This window comes from Brassica napus, chromosome C2 (assembly GCF_020379485.1).
Source record: "Brassica napus cultivar Da-Ae chromosome C2, Da-Ae, whole genome shotgun sequence".
NCBI lineage: Eukaryota > Viridiplantae > Streptophyta > Magnoliopsida > Brassicales > Brassicaceae > Brassica > Brassica napus.
This window is the reverse complement of record NC_063445.1, coordinates 9,702,095-9,719,474: the sequence shown is the minus strand read 5'-3', so window position 1 is coordinate 9,719,474 and position 17,380 is coordinate 9,702,095. Positions and strand designations below refer to the sequence as shown.

Sequence of the window (17,380 nt, the reverse complement as noted above, 5' to 3'; positions counted from 1 at the left end):
TTTAATGTGAATCATGCAAAAATAAAAAGAGAGTATTACGTTGGGAAGAATAGAATTCTGGATCAAAACATAAATTTTTTTTTGCGAGGTTTAGAACCCAAAAGAAAAAAAAAAAAACAAATCGACGAAGAAGATGAAACTGTGGAAAAGGAGAGCAAATTAAAAAAAAACAAATTTTTGATTGAAAGTTATATATATAAGTAAGAAACAGTTTGAAACGTCCATGATTTAGGAGTTGTAGAAGATATGTTCACTTTTGAACGTGGTGATTTGAGAAAATCCAGGGATTTTTAAATTTTACAGTTTCAAAAAATTAAAAATGGAAAAGGTTTTACGGTTACAGAGTTTTTTTTTTTGTGTTTATGATTAAACAATTGCTGAAAATCAATTTTTATAATTAATCGTTTAAAACAAAAAAAAATAATTTAAAAAAAAACTGTAAATGACACATGTCACTCAGAGAATTGTTGATTGACTTGTGTTTTATTGTATAAAAGATGTTTGTTTTTTTATCAACACAACTCTTAGAGTTTAAGTTTGCTCTAACGATACTCTGATTTAAAATAAAAAATAACGTGATGAATAAAAATAAATAAATTACTCTATATGTGTGACTTTTTTTTCACCCTAGAATGTTGCTTTTTTTTGTATTTTCAAGATAACATCCTAGCAACCTATTTAATTCTCTTTTTTTAACGCTTGATAATTATGTTATTACAACTATGAGAAATATTACAGACGATTCTACAGCCGACAATTATAGTTGTCGTATGAGGATTCACGCCTGACTGCATCACCTGAGCCGCCCTATGGGATCCATGCTTAACGGTACTTCTTGCGCCGTGCTCAGATCTCTTGTAATCTTTTTCTCATTTAATTCGCATAATTCCGCCTTCTCTGGGAATTAAAACTCAGACTTCTTGGTGTAGAAGCATTAATGAACTCTTGGTCAAACCACTGGACCAAGGGGACTTCCACATTTAATTCTCTTTTTATTCCATCAAAATATTATTAGATATTCATAATTTCAAAACTACAATATTCCATCAACAAATAATTATATTTGTATATAACCATTTATAATCTACTTAATAATAATAACATTTAATTATTCTAGATTTTATACTAGTATATGATCTAATTAATAATAATAATAAATTTATTATGCAAATATAATAATGTTAGAATTCTACCTTGCAAATAATAAAATTGAATCAAATATTAAAAATCCTAAAACTATTTTATTTGCATAATAAATGGTATTATTAATTATATCATACATGTATCAATATTTATATAGGTATTGTGTTAAAAAAAATGTATTGATAAAAATATAAAAAATTCAATTGTTAAGATTTGAACAACAATAATGGTAGTTTTTAAATCAGCTTGGGATCAATAAATGAAAAAAAAAACACTTTCTAAACGCGGATCAAAATCTAGTAATATTTTAAAACACAATACTATAGATTCAACCATATACTGTTTTTATAATAAATCTCTTAATATATATATACACTGTAGTGATGAAATTTTCATGCATGATTTTTTAATTTGGACAATTCTTTAAATTTTTATCAACTTTTACATAAATTAATTATAACTAGATCTTGACCCGCACGACCGTGCATGTTTTCTTAAATATTAAAATATTTTAGGTTATGCAATAAAATATATCAATAAATTAATATAATTTGGTATCATATATTATCTTACTTATCTTACTTTATAATAATATTTTTGTCGCATATAATATTATAACTATAATATTTATAAATTTTGTATTTTTGTAAGAAAATTTATTTTGAAAACATTATTATGTAACAATATTGATTTACATAATTTTTATTTTATTTCTAAATTTGAAATATATGTAAAAATTAAATTAAATTGAACCTACATAATATAGAATTTGGTATATAATGATTAATTAAACCAATTTCGTATAGTTATTTAAATAATAAACCAAATTGATTTTTAACTCAGCGGAACACACATACATTAATAACAGTAAACTAAAGTCTTATATATATGACATGAATAAAGATCAAACGTTTCATCTATGAAGGGAAATGTAAATTAATTGTATTACATGGTAAAAATATTTAAAGGTATGACTTCTAAGTGATCTAAAATAAAAAATCACAACTAAACTATTAAATTAAAATAGAAATGAATATTTATTTTTGAAAACATCTCTTAAAATATTTCTTAAATTTAATTTTGAAATTAAATAAATTTAAAATTTTTATTATCATTAAAATATTATTAAAATATTTTATATAATTATTAATTATTGGTTACTATCAAAACTAAACTAAAACTTAGTTTCTAATTATACTTTGTGATAATTAAAACTTTAATTAACTAATTTCGAAAATATATTAAAAAGATTCTAAAATATATTTGAAAGATTTTGTTAGACATTTTTTAAAATATTTATTAGTATTTCAAATAAAAATAAAAATATTAGAAGATATTTTAATTTTATGTAAAATTTAAAAATGTTTTAGGGATGGTCCAGATAAAAAAATCACACATAAAAAAAATCATGACTTCTATTTTAATAGTATATATATATTTATCTTTTTATTTGAATACAAATAAATATATTTTAAGAAATTTCTCAGAATCAATTTTTTTTTTCCAAAAAGTACTTAATTTTAATTTTAGTTATCATAAACTATAATTAGAAATTATAATTATATTATATTTGATTTATAAATGAATTTTAGAATTATATAAATATTTTATTTAATAGTGAATTATAATAACAATTTAAACTATATTTAATTTAAACTAAAAGAAAAAACAAAAAGTAATAGATAAAAGTAAATATTTAATTTCTTTTAATACGTGTCTGAACAACCTTAAACATCATATATTTGTATCAAGAGGGAGTATTAACTAAAATGTTTAAGTATATAAATAAAAAAACTCGCACGGTTGTGCGAATCAATATATAGTTTATTTTAAAACCAAATGTTAGGATAACTATATCTGATGATTTAGAATTAAATATCACACATGAAAGAAATCATGACTTCTATTATAATAGATAAAATACATGAACTATTTTGAATAATTATAATTATTAAATTTGTTTTTTTTTAATATGTTGTTTGATTTTTTGGTTTGAATTAAAAATAACATAGTTTGTGGGATAATTCTTTTAAAATAGATATTTATAGTTATATAATTTATGAGGTAAAATAATAAATAAATATATGGATTTAGATTAATAATAAAAACAGTAAATTAATAAATATTTTAAGTTAAATAATCATAATAAATGAATAATTAAAAGAAAATCCGCACATAGCGGTACGTACGGCACCAAAATTGTGTGTTGCTATTTTGATGTTTGTATTTGACTTTTTCTTTCATTAAACACAATTCCGCATCTAACAATTAGAAAATGCATTTTAGTGTACAGATATGGTTGATTGGACATTATCGTGAGACCACCGTAAAGTTACCAAAAGCGTCCTAAACAGAACATTTTTACCAACATAGTTTTTTTTATAAAAGAGTACCATTAGACAAAAGATCTAACCAAATGAAACAAATTCACTTTAGCCAATGACGGCAAATAGTAAAATCCAAACAGCTGCCAAAAAAAAAAAAAGAAGTAAAATCCAAACAAAACAGAAATTTTTAAGTAGGCCTGGGTGTTCAGGTAACCGTTGGCATTCGGGTCGGGTTTTTCGGGTTTTCAGATTTTTGGGTTTACGCTTTTAGGTCTCATACTAAAATTTTATTAGTACGGATCGGGTTCGGATAATAACACTTCGGGTTCGGTTCAAAATTGTATTGCATCATAAAACCCATAAAGTAATCATATATCGTACGGATTCGGGTTATATCGGTTCGGTTCGGATATAACCAAAGTAAAAAATAAATTTTTTGAAGTAAAACATAAAGAAAAACATCTAAATTAATAAAAATTAATTTATCACATATAAAATTGATAAAATAACAATAAAATGTTAAATAAAGCATGAAAACAAACATCATTTGTAAAAAATATGTATTGCCTTATAGAGAATAGACTTTTTATTTCAACGAGCAAATTATAAAATATTTATTTATAACTAATTGTGTACTTAAAGCATTTATTAGAATTTTAATATTTATTATTATATATAGTATTACCACAAATATTGAATTTAATAATTGGAATACTTATATATATTTCAAAATATTTATATTGACTATTAGTTTCGGATTTTTCGGGTTACCCGTTCGGATTCGGTTAATAACACTTCGGGTTCGAATATTTTTTGTACCACCATACAAAACCCGTTCGGGTATTTTTACGTTTCGGATCGGATAACGGGTTGGATTTTTCGGTTCGGATTCGGTTTGGATTTCGGATTCCGGATTTTATGCCCATGCCTACTTTTATGCCTACTTTTAAGATAATGGATGCGCATTTAAAGCAACATCCTTCAGCTTGGGGATCAAAGGATATCCTTTCTCTAGTGTTTTTTTTTGGTACAAACTTTTCTCTAGTGTTACATTTGAACTCTTCAATTTGGTGCTTTTTGGGTTGAACTAGCTACCGTTGGTGAGGAAGAGTACTTGGTCGTAGTAACAACTTTAAATTCTATCTCAACTTTCAAAGAGTCTTCGTTGTCCAAATATAACTTTCGAAGATTAGCTAAAGATACTAAGAGCACGTTTAACGGCATGTCTTAGCCGCGCCTCTTAGCATAATTAATTAAAAAAATTTAAGAAAGATGGAATTAAAGCGAAGGCACGTCCCCTAATTAAGTGCACGAAGTCGCGCCTTTTAGGGCGACGTGTCGCTACGCTATTGGACAGAGGAACGGTGGAGTCGAGATTCTTTCTTTCTTTCTTTCCTTTCTCTTCTCGTTTCCTCTCCTCCTCGGCGACAACGGCGATTCCGAAAGTCGTCTCCGTGGATCTCGTCGACGTCTCTGTTGGTTTCTATCGTCGACGGTCGATCTCGTCGACGTCTCTATCGGTTTTTATCTCCCTCTCGGTGGTTCTCGTCGAAGGAAACGACGAATTCTCTCCCTGTCGGTGGATCTCGTCGAAGTAACCGGCGATTTCTCTCCCTCTCGGTGGATCTCGTCGAAGGAAACAACGATTGCTCTCCCTATCGGTGGCTCTCGTCGAGGATGGAAGACGGTGACCTCTCAATCAGTGGCTGTCTTCGAGGAAGCAAAATGGCTCTGTCTCTCTCGTGGTGGCTCTCTGAGACGAAGACAAACGGCGATTGTTTCTCAAGGGAATCCAAAGGTAAAGCGTCTCTTTGCTTATTTCAACTATGCTTGTCTTTGATTCTTGTTCGTGAACCGTAAGAAATGGAAAAACTCTAATATTTTTAATTTTTTTTCTGTCTTTGTGTCGTTACATGGATGGATCAAGAGGCATGATCCAGAATTGATCAAGAGGCATGAAGTGGGCACAAAACCTGTCTCTTTGTCAGACAAAACCGCCACGATTGTAAAGGTAAATCTTTTCTCATTGATCTTTGTAATTGGATAAACGTTTCTAGTTAGAAATGTGAATGAGATTTATGCTGTGAATGTTGATGATTTTAATTCTAGGTTGCAATGATTTTAGAACTAGATAAACCTCTGTCTTTGCTCGGTAATTGCCGGATCGGATCTAGTAAGCAATGAATTTAGAACTGGATGAAGCAATGTTTATTTGGTCAATGATGTTTTGAATGGATTGTAACCAGTTTAGTCAAGTTGTTAACGAATTTACTCTAGTTTGAAATGAAACTGAATTGTTGTTTTGTGTTAGGTTAGGTAATAAATGGAGTGGTTATTGTGAGATAATGGTTAGCTTAGGTAATAAATACAATATTGTTGTGTGATGAATGGTCGTAGTTATATGTCAACTCGTTTATGGTTGGGTGTGTGTGATCAATGCTTGAGCCTTCTCTTCTTTTCTTTATCTCTTCCTTCTCACCTTTCTTATTTTCTTTATCAACGTCCTTGTTGAAAACGAGTTCTGTGGTGCGTATGAAGCTGCTACCAGAGAGAAAGCTAGCGGCCAGAACGAGAATGATGTTGTGAAACTTGCTCATACAATATTCTACAACAACTACAAGAAGAAATTTACTTTGGAACACGCTTGGAATGAACTACGCAACAACCAGAAGTGGTGCGCCCTTATGACTGCTAAAAAGGATGTAAGCTCGAAGAAGAGGAAGTGTGAGGATGGAGCTGATTCAGAGACCTCTCAAGCAACAGAGAACAAACGTCCCCCGGGTGTGAAAAAGTGGTAAGAAGAAGGTGGTAGACGAGAAAAATCTGGATGAGTTTGAGACAATGTGGAGGATCAAACAGCAGGATTTGGCCGCTAAAGAGAAGCTATCTAAGATGAATATGCTTCAAAGTCTTTTAGGAAAAAAAGAACCTCTTGCTGACTATGAAGAATCACTCAAGAAGAAGCTCATAAATGACTTGTTCTAAATTAGGTTTCTTGTTCTGTTTCATGTTTAGGTTGCTTGTTCTTGTCTGTTTTTTAAAAAATGTTCTTGTTCTCGGAATAGATTTTCTTGATCTGTTTAAGTTGTTATTGTGATGCAGCTTCTTCTAGTATTCTTGTTCTGGTTTTTAAAAAATGTTCTTGTTCTTGTATGTTTAAACTGTTATTGTTCTTGTGATGCAGGTTATTGTTCTTGTGATGCAGAGTGGAGAGTTCAGGTCTTGTGGTCGAGGAAATCCGTGTATCTCACGAGTCTTGTAGTGTTGTGTCACAAGTCTCTTGTACTCTTGTGTCACGAGTCTAGTTCTGTTGTGTCCGTGTATCTCAAGTCTTGTATCTTGTAGTGTTTTGTCTCAAGTCTTGTAGTTTTGTTTGTCCGAGTCTTGTAGTGTTTTGTCACAAGTCACAGAATGTTGTAAGTCTTGTAGTGTTGTGTCATGAGTCGAGTCTTGTTCTCTATATAACATTAGCTTCTGCATACGTTTTCTTTCACAAACTCATCTCTCCTTCTCATTGTCACAAAGATCATCTCTCCTTCTTAACAAACAAATCAATTCATCTCCTTTCATTTGATCATCTCCTTCTTAACAAACAAAACAAAACAAAGATCATCTCTTCTTAACAAACAAAACAAACAAAGATCAAGTATTCTCACGGACCAAATACAATTAAAGCCTGGTTCTCTCCAAGTTCGAACAAACCAAACCAAACCAGGACCATCACTTTACTTGGTAAGCCATCATCAAATTAAAGCCTCAATTCTTTTCTTTAGTTACATTACATCAACCATCATCAAATTCTATATAAATTCATATCATCAAGATTATAGAATTTTATATAATATAAATACTATATCATCAACATTATCGAATTCTATATAATATAAAATCTATAGAAATTCTATATAATACAAGATCCTCAAATATTATAATGTTTGTCTATTTTGTTTCAAGATTCTCTAACATCTCATGGCGTCTTCTTCTCATAACGATTTTGAGGATTCATTGGATGACACTTTTGATCAATATTTTGATCAATATTTTGATCAAACATTCGAGAATCTGGTCAATGCTCACGGTGATCAAGAAAACGAAAGAAAGACAAGAAAAAAAAGAATTTTTATTGAACGAAATCGCGAAGAAGGCCATCTCCGGTTATGGAATGATTATTTCAGTGACACTCAAACATATCCAGAAAATGTTTTCCGACGATGATTTAGAATGAACAAGCCATTGTTCATGTGTATTGTTGACCGCCTCTCCAATGAAGTTCAATTCTTTCGTCACACGCAAGACGTTACCGGAAGGCTTGGTCTCTCTACACTTCAAAAGTGTACAGCAGCAATTCGTGTCTTGGTATATGGTTCTGCGCTTGATGCGGTCGACGAATACCTCAGAGTCGGTGCAACCACGGCTCGGTTATGTGTGGAAAGTTTTGTGGAAGCAATAATAGATTTTTTCGGCGATGAGTACCTAAGGAGACCAACGCCTGATGATCTTCAACGCCTACTTCATATTGGAGAGCTTCGTGGATTTCCCGGGATGATAGGAAGCATCGATTGTATGCATTGGGAATGAAAGAATTGTCCCACCGCTTGGAAAGGACAATATTCTCGTGGTTCGGGAAAACCCACAATTGTTTTAGAGGCGGTTGCTTCATATGATCTCTGGATATGACATGCGTTTTTCGGACCTCCAGGTACCTTAAATGATATCAATGTTCTTGATCGCTTAAGCTCCGGAAGTGAATTTCTCGGTGAACGGAAATCCTTATTCAATGGCTTACTATCTCACTGATGGTATTTATCCGAAATGGACAACTTTTATCCAATCTATTTCACTACCACAAGGTTCGAAAGCGGCTTTATTTGCTCAATGTCAAGAAGCTGTCAGAAAAGATGTCGAGCGTGCTTTCGGAGTCTTGCAAGCTTGATTTGCCATTGTTAAAAATCCATCACTTTGTTGGGATAAAGTCAAGATCGAGAAGATTATGAGAGCATGTATCATACTCCTACTCCATAATATGATAGTAGAAAACGAACGAGATCAACACACTCAATACGATGTTTCGGATTTCCAACAAGGAGAAGGCAGCAGAAGTTCACATGTCGATCTCACATATTCACCAGATACCCCTACAAATATCGCCAATCAGATGGGTGTTTGAGTAAGAATTCATGATAAACAAGCGCATCAACAACTGAAACGTGATTTGGTTGAACATATATGGCGTAAATTTGGACGTGATCAAGACAACAACTGAACTTAGATGCCGCTTTCAAATTATTATCGTTTATTTTAGTTATCTTTATTTTAATATTTTTATGTTTTTATTTTAAAATCAATGTTTAAAATGTTATGTTTGACTTTGTTTTATTTAATAAATAAATTTTATCTTTTAAAAAAAAAATTGTTTAAATTTTAGTTTAATATTTTTTTAATTGTTAAAAACCTTAATTAAAAAACTACCAATAAACCACTATAATTAAGTGTATTTTAATAATATCTCTTAGCTTAATGATAATCATTAAAAATTCATTAAGACCCACTTAAGAATCACTTAAGGGTTTTGCCTATAAACATGCTCTAAGTGATCATAACCATAACCCTCTCCCGCTGTTTCGAGCCACCAGCTAACTGCAATATAAAAAATGTGTAATGCAATTGATTGTATAAATTTATGCTCGTGTTAATTTACTTAAATTTATGCTCGTGTTAATCTACTTAAAGCTCATAATAAGAATTTAAGTTGCAGTGTTTTACATAAATTTATGCTCGTGCCAACTTCACAGTGATTAACGGACATTGCTAGAAGTGACCTAGATGCCTCTTTGATTCCATTTCGATTCCACCCAAAGCACGTTCCATGTACGGAATCAATCAATGAACTCTGTCTTATCTTCTTGTTCATTACCCGACAAACAACAGTTTGCTTTTTCCTTTACGAGCTGTGGCAAACAGCTAGTCTTTGTGGTCTTGCAAAGAAATGTCATGTGATCTTGTCCATAATACATTGTTGCTTCCTCTCCACGTCTAAGTTTCTTTTTTCTTCATGATCTTTTTCACTAAATCTCAACAATTTTCCACCTAGGGAAACAGATCAGAACAGACAAAGACGAAAGGAACCTGAGAGATAGATACTCTTGCGATCTAGTAATAAAATGAGAAATCGAATATTATTGGAGCATTTTTATTTTAAACTCTATTTTACTGTGAAAAATAGAGTGGGGTTGGAAATACCTAAAAAGCGAAGTAAAATATATACAGCAAACTGTTAATAGCAACAACAGAAAACATTACTGTATGATAAAGGATGAATAAAACTCGACAATCTCGTCCCCGTCCAAGACATTATTTCATCAAACAATACATTGTTTTGAGCATCTCAGCAGTTTTTGGGAATTGAATACATGGAAATTTCAATAGTACAGAGGCAAAAAGTTTATGATTTGTTCACACCAGGATACAGAATTACAAACCGTTTAGAGACGAAACACAAGAATCGGAAACAGAAGAAGGTAGTACTCACTTTGCGCATAATTTCCTCTAGAGGATGCTACTCTGTTTCGCTTAGGATTGGGACAATCAGAGGATTCATCTGGGCAATATATACAATCGCCCACCTACCACAATCAAAGAGACAAAATGTAAGAAAAATGTGACCAAGCAAGCAAGCAACATATAATCAAACTCGACATTCATAGGTAAAAAGACCAATGTTGATGAGTTTCTTCAGCTATATATGTAGGCTTCCAACTCCTAGAACGGGTTGTTACTTATTTTGTTTCATTTATGTTGTTATATCCACAGGAAAATGATGGTAAGCAAATCGGATTGATGTTGATAGGAAACAACAAGAGGTGTCTTTTGGTAGTATGGAGCAAAACTAAGGAAGAAGAAACACCCGTGACAATGGATGTGGCTAGAAAGCAGCATAATAAAAGAAAAAAGAGTGAGTGTGTTTGAAACATAAAACTTACATCATCCAGCAGCAGACCGTGGCAGTAATGACCAAGGTGAAGTGAAGCCTGAATGAGACAAAACATAGATCAGAAATATTGACTCAAAAGATGGTTACAAAAATCCTAGTCAAAGCAAAGGAACAAGAAACAGAGATGATATAACAAAGCTTAAAGCTTGATGGAAATTAAAAAACAAGAGATTCTAAAATTTCCAGGGCATAAGAATACAACTTGTGACAGTAATTTCTCTTCATTATTCGTCCGTTTGTTACAGATATCATCAAGTATCCAAATTCAAAAAGTCAATGATTCAAATTTATATTTCATATTAACAATTCTCAATTCCAGCAGCTATTCGAGCAAATCTATATTGATGCAGCAATCAAGTTAAACCTAAACCCCCACGAACAATGAACATTGACAAATCAAAAGAGGAGGAGGGAGGAAAGGAACATACAGATTTGTGGAGGGGCCTCTAGCGAAGCAGATTCGAACGCACAAAGAAGCAATTATCCCAACGACCACGAAGATTAGAGTTGTTATTAGGAATCCCATCTTTGATCCTCAATTCCTGCAGGCCAACATAAATTAATTTATCACACGTGATTCTAATCGACAACAGTTAAAGCCAGCCCTTGGGCGACCAGAGGAGAAAGTGTCTGAGATCTCACAGATTCAAATGAAAGCTTCCTCTTGGATATGGAGATGGAGGAGGACGATGGTGCGTGTCTTCTTCGGTATGATCTGGATTTGGATCCGTGCGAAGGGCCTAACAAATATTAGCCCAATCTAACCTTTTTTTATCCTTCCTTTCGGTTAAAGTCAAATTACAGTAATTAACTAATTATTTATATTTTTTTAACTTTTTTTTTTGGAGCTCATTGTCGCCTTAAAAAAGTTTCTAATGTAAATTGATTATGAAAGAAAAAGAAACCCTACTCAATTTCGAACAATCACAAGGACTTAACTATTCAAAAACGGAAACTATTTTCATCAGATTTTCCATCATCTAAAAAAAGTAACATAAGACCATATGCAACAATGATCTTTAGCACAAATCTTTAAGAAAAAAATTATTATAAAATTATGTAGATTCCACTTTTTCTATGTTTTTATGCCAACAAAAACTCTTAAATTCCCTAGCTAAGAATTCCATTTACTGAACCTCTTATCTATTCACATTCACGGATCCCACTGACACATGACAACCCACGATTAATTATTTTTTAAATCCAAAAAAAAATAAAATAAAATAATCATAACTACTATTTCTAAGAATTTGTGCCTTAAGTATCAATATTGCTGATACATAAACATTCTTCAAATCATGGTGAAGAAAAATGGTAAAAACCAAAGTTACTTTAATTAAAATTAACAACAGCTTGAGTTTTTTTAAGGGTATAAATATCTTGAACAAAGGCCGGTTTTCTCTTGCTCACTTCCTTTGCTCTCCAATGCCTTTCACAACCATACTTGCCCCAACTCAGAAAGCTTCTCTTTACGTCCAGCAATAACTAGAATCTGAAGCTTGGTTCTGCATCCATTGCCCATGAAAACTTCTCCAGTAGAGACTTGGTGAATATCTACGACGATGAAAACAACATTTGAGTTTTTTTTAGAAAGGAGAGAAGGGGACATATTTGAGAGTTTAAGAAAAGCTTTTTTTACCTTTTCGATTGGTACTTCATTACGTTTGCACCATGCGACTGTTATCCTAGGATCCAGGTAATTTATCTTAGACGTGCCAAGCGCCACGGTTTTCAAGTCCTCTTTTGTTTGCATGTCTCGTTTCATCTTCTCTATCTTTACTTCCTGTTGAGCTATCTTCTTCTCCCACCTACATTATTAACATTCAAAGGGGCATGGCGTTAATGTTAAAAGACAGAAATAGATATCGAGAGGTGTCTGTCCACAAGTAAGAGAGGAGGTTTATGTATGTTACGCGTTTGGATCTAAGTTTCTTGGCTTCTTTCCATCAGAACCTTCCACTGGTGGTTTCCCCTCTTTAGCTCGCTTGAGATTGGTTCTGAGCTCTCCAAGACCATTCTACGGAATTACCAAAAAAAGAGCCAGTAGGCATATAACGAACCGAGAAGAAAAGCATAGAAACTTCAAAAAGTTATCAAAAGCTTACAGGAAAAAAATTGTTTACCTGGAGCTCTTTTAATTTCGCATCCAGTTTTTCGATTTGTGCACTGTGCGACTTTGAAACAGCACGCTGATGATTACAGATTATGGCAACCTGAGATAGAGTTAAACCGCAAGTATTTCATGAATCTGACACATAGGTTATGTACACAGAACTCAAAATCACCAAGAGAATGAACAATCACTTACCTTCTTGTTTGCTTGCTGATAAACTACTACTTTCTGAGTAACATCTCCAGCTCCCATCTTTTCATTCAACTGTTAACACACATTAAAACAGAACATAGTTAGTGAAAAATTCTAAGGGAAATGGAGAAATATGAATACACATTAAAAGGGAACACGACTGTGAACATACCTGTTCATCCAATGTGAATGAAGCATTATATGTACGAAACACTTTAGCTGTGAGACCAGGTACAAGCTCTTTAAGATGAGCATTCAATTTGCTTGTGTCTAACTCATCAAATAGATCATCCTCTTTGGATTTTCCTGAATGGAACAAAAAAGCAAGTTATTTGGTTCAATCACGGAAAAAATAACCTATGATAAATACAATGTAATGTCCATAACTCACCAGCCTGGAATTGTCCAATGGCCTTGTAAACAAGAGGCTCAACCACGACTGTGTTCTCATACCGGATTGAATCTTTACCAAGAAAGTCAAACTGAGATGCAAAGGGAGAAATGTGTGAGATAATAGGTCTTTTTGCCTCAGTAGTGTATTCTTTCTCGTTGTATGAAAACAACTTATTTGATTTAATACCTTTATCTGATTTGGAGGAATACATTCCACATTTCCAACCTTTAATGTACAACAACCAACTGTGTCTGCCTCATCATCATCCTACAAATCAAGAGATAGAATATGAGCTTTCTTAAGAAAACATTCAGGTTACGCCTTCAATTATTTTCTCTATATCTTCTTTTCAATTTGCAAAATACTAAATCAAAAATTACTTTCTCATTTCCAGCCCTGAGTGCCAGTTTATCAATGAGATAAGTAGCAACGGCAATTTGCTTCTTTGCAACATCCTTGGATGTGAAATTCTTGGTGTAAGTTGCTCTTATACTGTCTATGTGGTTCTGCAGTTAGAGAAAAAAAAAACTGTTGCTTAAAAGAGAGAAACAGTAAGAACAAGCTTCAAAAAACGATGAAAGCTGATTGATTTACCGTCAGATTTCTGGCTTTCTCATACTTCTCCTTGTCGCTCATCCCTTTCAAGGCACTGCTAGCTGCCAAAAACACATACTTGAATTCTTTTGGGTTAATGGGATCATTCCAGAAAGCTAGCCACGTGACTGTGTTGTCATGCTTTACGTCTTTCCATCTGCAGAGTCACATCTCTCATAGCTTAGTAATATCATTATATAACGTTTTTCTATCTTCGATGTAAACCATGGGGGGAAAAACACAATACTTTTCACCAGGGATTGGACATTCTGGAACAGGAAAACCTTTTCCAATATTCATGGTGATATCAGATGGATGGATACGCTTCTTTAATTTTCCCATCTGAAAAAACAGAATAGACCATGCCTTAATTAAAGCCATCCAAACCCACAACGTCAAGGTCTATTGATCACAAAAATAAGTCTCCAAGAAAGGGAAATAACCTTGGGATGCTCTCCACGGCCTCTGAAGAGCCCAGGCGGTTCAACTCTGAAATTACCAACCTGAAAGATAAACAGAAGTCTGAGCGAGGAACTCTGACTTGGGAACAATGACAACGCTATGTGGAAAATTACCTTCTCTTTGACACCATCAACAACAGCCCACATATACTTCTCCTCTAGCTTCAGTTTTTCTTCTTTCAAAGCTTTTTTCTCCTGTTCAGATAAAAAAAATCAACAATAAGAAAACCAGTTCTGCGGCACCAATGCAATACAATGACTGTGCCAAGGAAACCACGGCAAGAAAAAAATCTTTCAAACTACCTCTGTGCTCATTTGTTTCTTCTTCTCTTTCTCTCTCAAATGCCACTCATATATGGGAGTGAAGTCACAATCATCTAACTTCTGTATCACATGCTTCTTCCCAAGCAGTTTTCGCCAGTCATTCCAAAAATTCTCCCTAAATTGCGGTTTAGTGTAATAGTCCGTCTCTTTCATCACTGCAAACATTGTTGCAACCTACATATCATCGACATATAATCAGCGTGGAAGATAATGCCTTATTGGAATAACAAAAGAAAAGCACACTGGATATTAAGATGAACCAAAAAAGCCATTTAAGACACAAGTATATAATCAGTACGATTGAGGGTATGGATGGAGAGGATAACCTCTTCTTGTTCGATTGTTAGGTCGACTGGCTTCCCCTTGTACAAAATCTTGATGCCGTGCGGCTTATATGGAGGCGGAAAGATTACACCGTTGTGCTCCAAGGTCGTCCACTTCGTTTGCCCGTCACTAGAGGAAGGTGAAGATTTGGAAGACGAGGAATATTTCGAATCCTTCGTTACTTTCTTTGAGTTTTTGTTCACTGTCCTGGACCTGGACGGAGGAGAAACTACTTTTGTAACTTTCGTCTTTGCAGCTGATGAACTAGAACTTCCTTTTACTGCTTTAGGCTTTGCTGAAGACACTTTACTGTTGGAGGACTCTGCTTTTAGTCTCTTGGATATTGGAACATCGTCATCATCATCAGAGCCATCTTCCTTGGTAGATACTGGTTTCGCTCTCTTTGCTGTAGGTGAAACCAAAACCCTTCCCTTATCAGCTGAACTCTCTGTTTTAACAGATTCTTGTTTCATTTTCCCTGAAGTACTTGAAGCTGAGACCTTGGGCTTCTTCAAGGAAGATTCATTTACAGGATGATTCTTCTCCAGAGGTCTCTTACCTGAGACTTTACAATCCGGCACTTCGCTCTTAACTGCAGAACCATTCTGATGCAGCTTTTTCGTCAAAGGTTTCTTTACATCCTTTTTGCTACCTGACATCCCACTACTGCCAGTCTTCTTTTGGAACACTGACGAGATTGGTTTTTCATCATCTGACTCGTCTTTTATGACTCTATCTGCTCCACCAAGAGGTCGACCGCCAGTATTCTTTTTCTCTGCCTGCGGTGAAGAAACCTGCTTCGAAGAGGCTGGACCTTTATTTGAGCGGCTGGAGTTCCCAGATAGTATAGAACTTAAAGGTCTCTCATCCTCAGAATCCTCACACTCGCTTTTACATTCAGACTGATCTTTCTGTGACTGGCTCCTATCCTTAACAGCAGAGGGCGTAGTTACATTCCGCAAGGGTGGCTTTGCTGGTGAAGCTTTAGAAGAAGAAGTTTTATTCAAAGGAGTGGTTCCATTGGGGCTAGTCACAGGAGACTTCAAAGGCAACACCTTGGTGGAAGACACTGCACTGCTCTTCTGAGTATTGGATTTTGAATTAGAAGCAGCACTAGTCCTCTTGAACACGATAGGCTTGTCATCATCGCTGTCCTCTTCATTCAGCAACGGTGACTTTGCTGTTGAAGCTTTAGAAGATGTCAATGCAGAAGTTTTATTGGAAGGAGTGGTTCCATTAGGGCTCGTCACAGGAGACTTCAAAGGAGACATTGCATTGCTTCTCTGAGGAGTGGATTTTGACTGATTCGAATTAGAAACAACACCACTTGTCCTCTTGTATACGATAGGCTTATCATCATCGCTGTCCTCTACACACTCATTTCCTATCACCGGGTTTGAAACAGTTTCGGTATCCATGTCCGGATGGAACAACGTCTGACCAAGAAGCAAAACAACAACAAAAATGTCAGAGCTTTCCAAAAATGAAAGACACACAAACAACATTACACGACTACAAGCATCGTAACTAACGCCCATGTTTCACTACATGGTGATTAGATGAAGACGTAACTGGATAACAACACAAATCGAAAAATCCCCAAATCCGTACACGAAACCCTAATTTGTGGATGATGATGAAAATTGAGCTGAATCGGATCAAATTTCGGAGGGTGAGTGTTGGATTGAAGAAGATACCTTCTTCTAGAGATTGAAGAAATTGTAGAGGGAAGCCTATATCTCCTTCGTATCTCTCTTGTGCTCTGGTGGTTTCTCTCGTTCCAGACGCCGCACAGACTAAGGCATGAGGAGACTCTCGACAGGTTAGAGAGTTCTACCGCTTGAGGGTTTTCGTTTCAACGACGTCGTATTCAGTCGCGCCAAATCTTTTCATTTTACCGCTTCACTGTTCCGGTTTGAAGTATACCGCCAGAGATTTTTTACTCTGACCGCCACGAACTTCTTTTTTCTTTTTGCCAAAATCCATTATAAAGATATAACATAAAAATATATTTATTAATTTTGTCCATATAGAGTGTAAATTAATCATTGGTTAGTTTGCTAAAAATTTTTTTTATAGGATGACATTAGAAAGTTTTAAATTTAAAGGGTGTGGTTAAGATTTTTTTTTAAAAAACTAATAGTTAAAAGTTAAAATAATTTTTAAAAATAGTTTTGGAAAGAATTTTCGGATTCGAAACAAAATTTTGAAGAAGAAAATTAATAAAAAAATTCAAATTGAAAAAATGCATTATTTAAGAATATTAAAAAACTTATTTTTTATTAAAATAATTATTTTTATGTTTGTACAATTACGATGGAAGAATCTTTTACTTTTTAATGAAATTTTTTTGATCATTTTCTTTTTATATATTTTCTTGGTGAAAAAATATTCATTCGGTGTTTTGAGAAAATTATCTTTTATTAAATTGTGAAGCATATTTGAGTAGACCACTCTGAAAAGAAGAAAAAAAAAATTCTTAAATAGTTATTTACTCCCCTCGTGATTATTACAATC

General features: G+C 33.6%; 2 protein-coding genes and 1 long non-coding RNA gene across 4 annotated transcripts; 1 reads left to right on the top strand and 2 right to left on the bottom strand.

Moving 5' to 3' along the window:
* Positions 1–4,603: 4,603 nt before the first annotated feature.
* On the top strand, positions 4,604–6,949 carry LOC125581530. Its single transcript, XR_007319156.1, has 2 exons — positions 4,604–6,460; positions 6,655–6,949. It is a non-coding gene; the product is annotated as an uncharacterized LOC125581530 (long non-coding RNA).
* Positions 6,950–9,788: 2,839 nt separating this feature from the next.
* On the bottom strand, positions 9,789–11,259 carry LOC106420913 (V-type proton ATPase subunit e1). 2 transcript variants are annotated; one of them, XM_013861757.3, is made up of 4 exons: positions 11,104–11,259; positions 10,890–11,003; positions 10,451–10,498; positions 9,789–10,093 (listed from the first exon to the last, which is right to left on the bottom strand). In XM_013861757.3, the coding sequence occupies exons 2-4, from the start codon at positions 10,985–10,987 to the stop codon at positions 10,027–10,029; spliced, it is 213 nt and encodes a 70-aa protein (XP_013717211.1). In that variant the 5' UTR covers positions 10,988–11,003; positions 11,104–11,259; the 3' UTR covers positions 9,789–10,026. The 2 variants fall into 2 exon arrangements, with proteins under 2 accessions (XP_013717211.1, XP_013717212.1); XM_013861758.3 differs by lacking the exon at positions 11,104–11,259 and having other exon boundaries at positions 10,890–11,097.
* Positions 11,260–11,673: 414 nt separating this feature from the next.
* LOC106420987 (DNA topoisomerase 1 alpha) lies at positions 11,674–16,725 on the bottom strand. Its single transcript, XM_013861825.3, has 16 exons — positions 16,561–16,725; positions 14,866–16,299; positions 14,519–14,713; positions 14,330–14,410; positions 14,198–14,257; positions 14,002–14,096; positions 13,755–13,911; positions 13,541–13,666; positions 13,347–13,427; positions 13,158–13,248; positions 12,939–13,072; positions 12,770–12,838; positions 12,585–12,674; positions 12,375–12,478; positions 12,101–12,269; positions 11,674–12,015 (listed from the first exon to the last, which is right to left on the bottom strand). The coding sequence occupies exons 2-16, from the start codon at positions 16,279–16,281 to the stop codon at positions 11,947–11,949; spliced, it is 2,937 nt and encodes a 978-aa protein (XP_013717279.1). The 5' UTR covers positions 16,282–16,299; positions 16,561–16,725; the 3' UTR covers positions 11,674–11,946.
* Between the last annotated feature and the right edge of the window lie 655 nt (positions 16,726–17,380).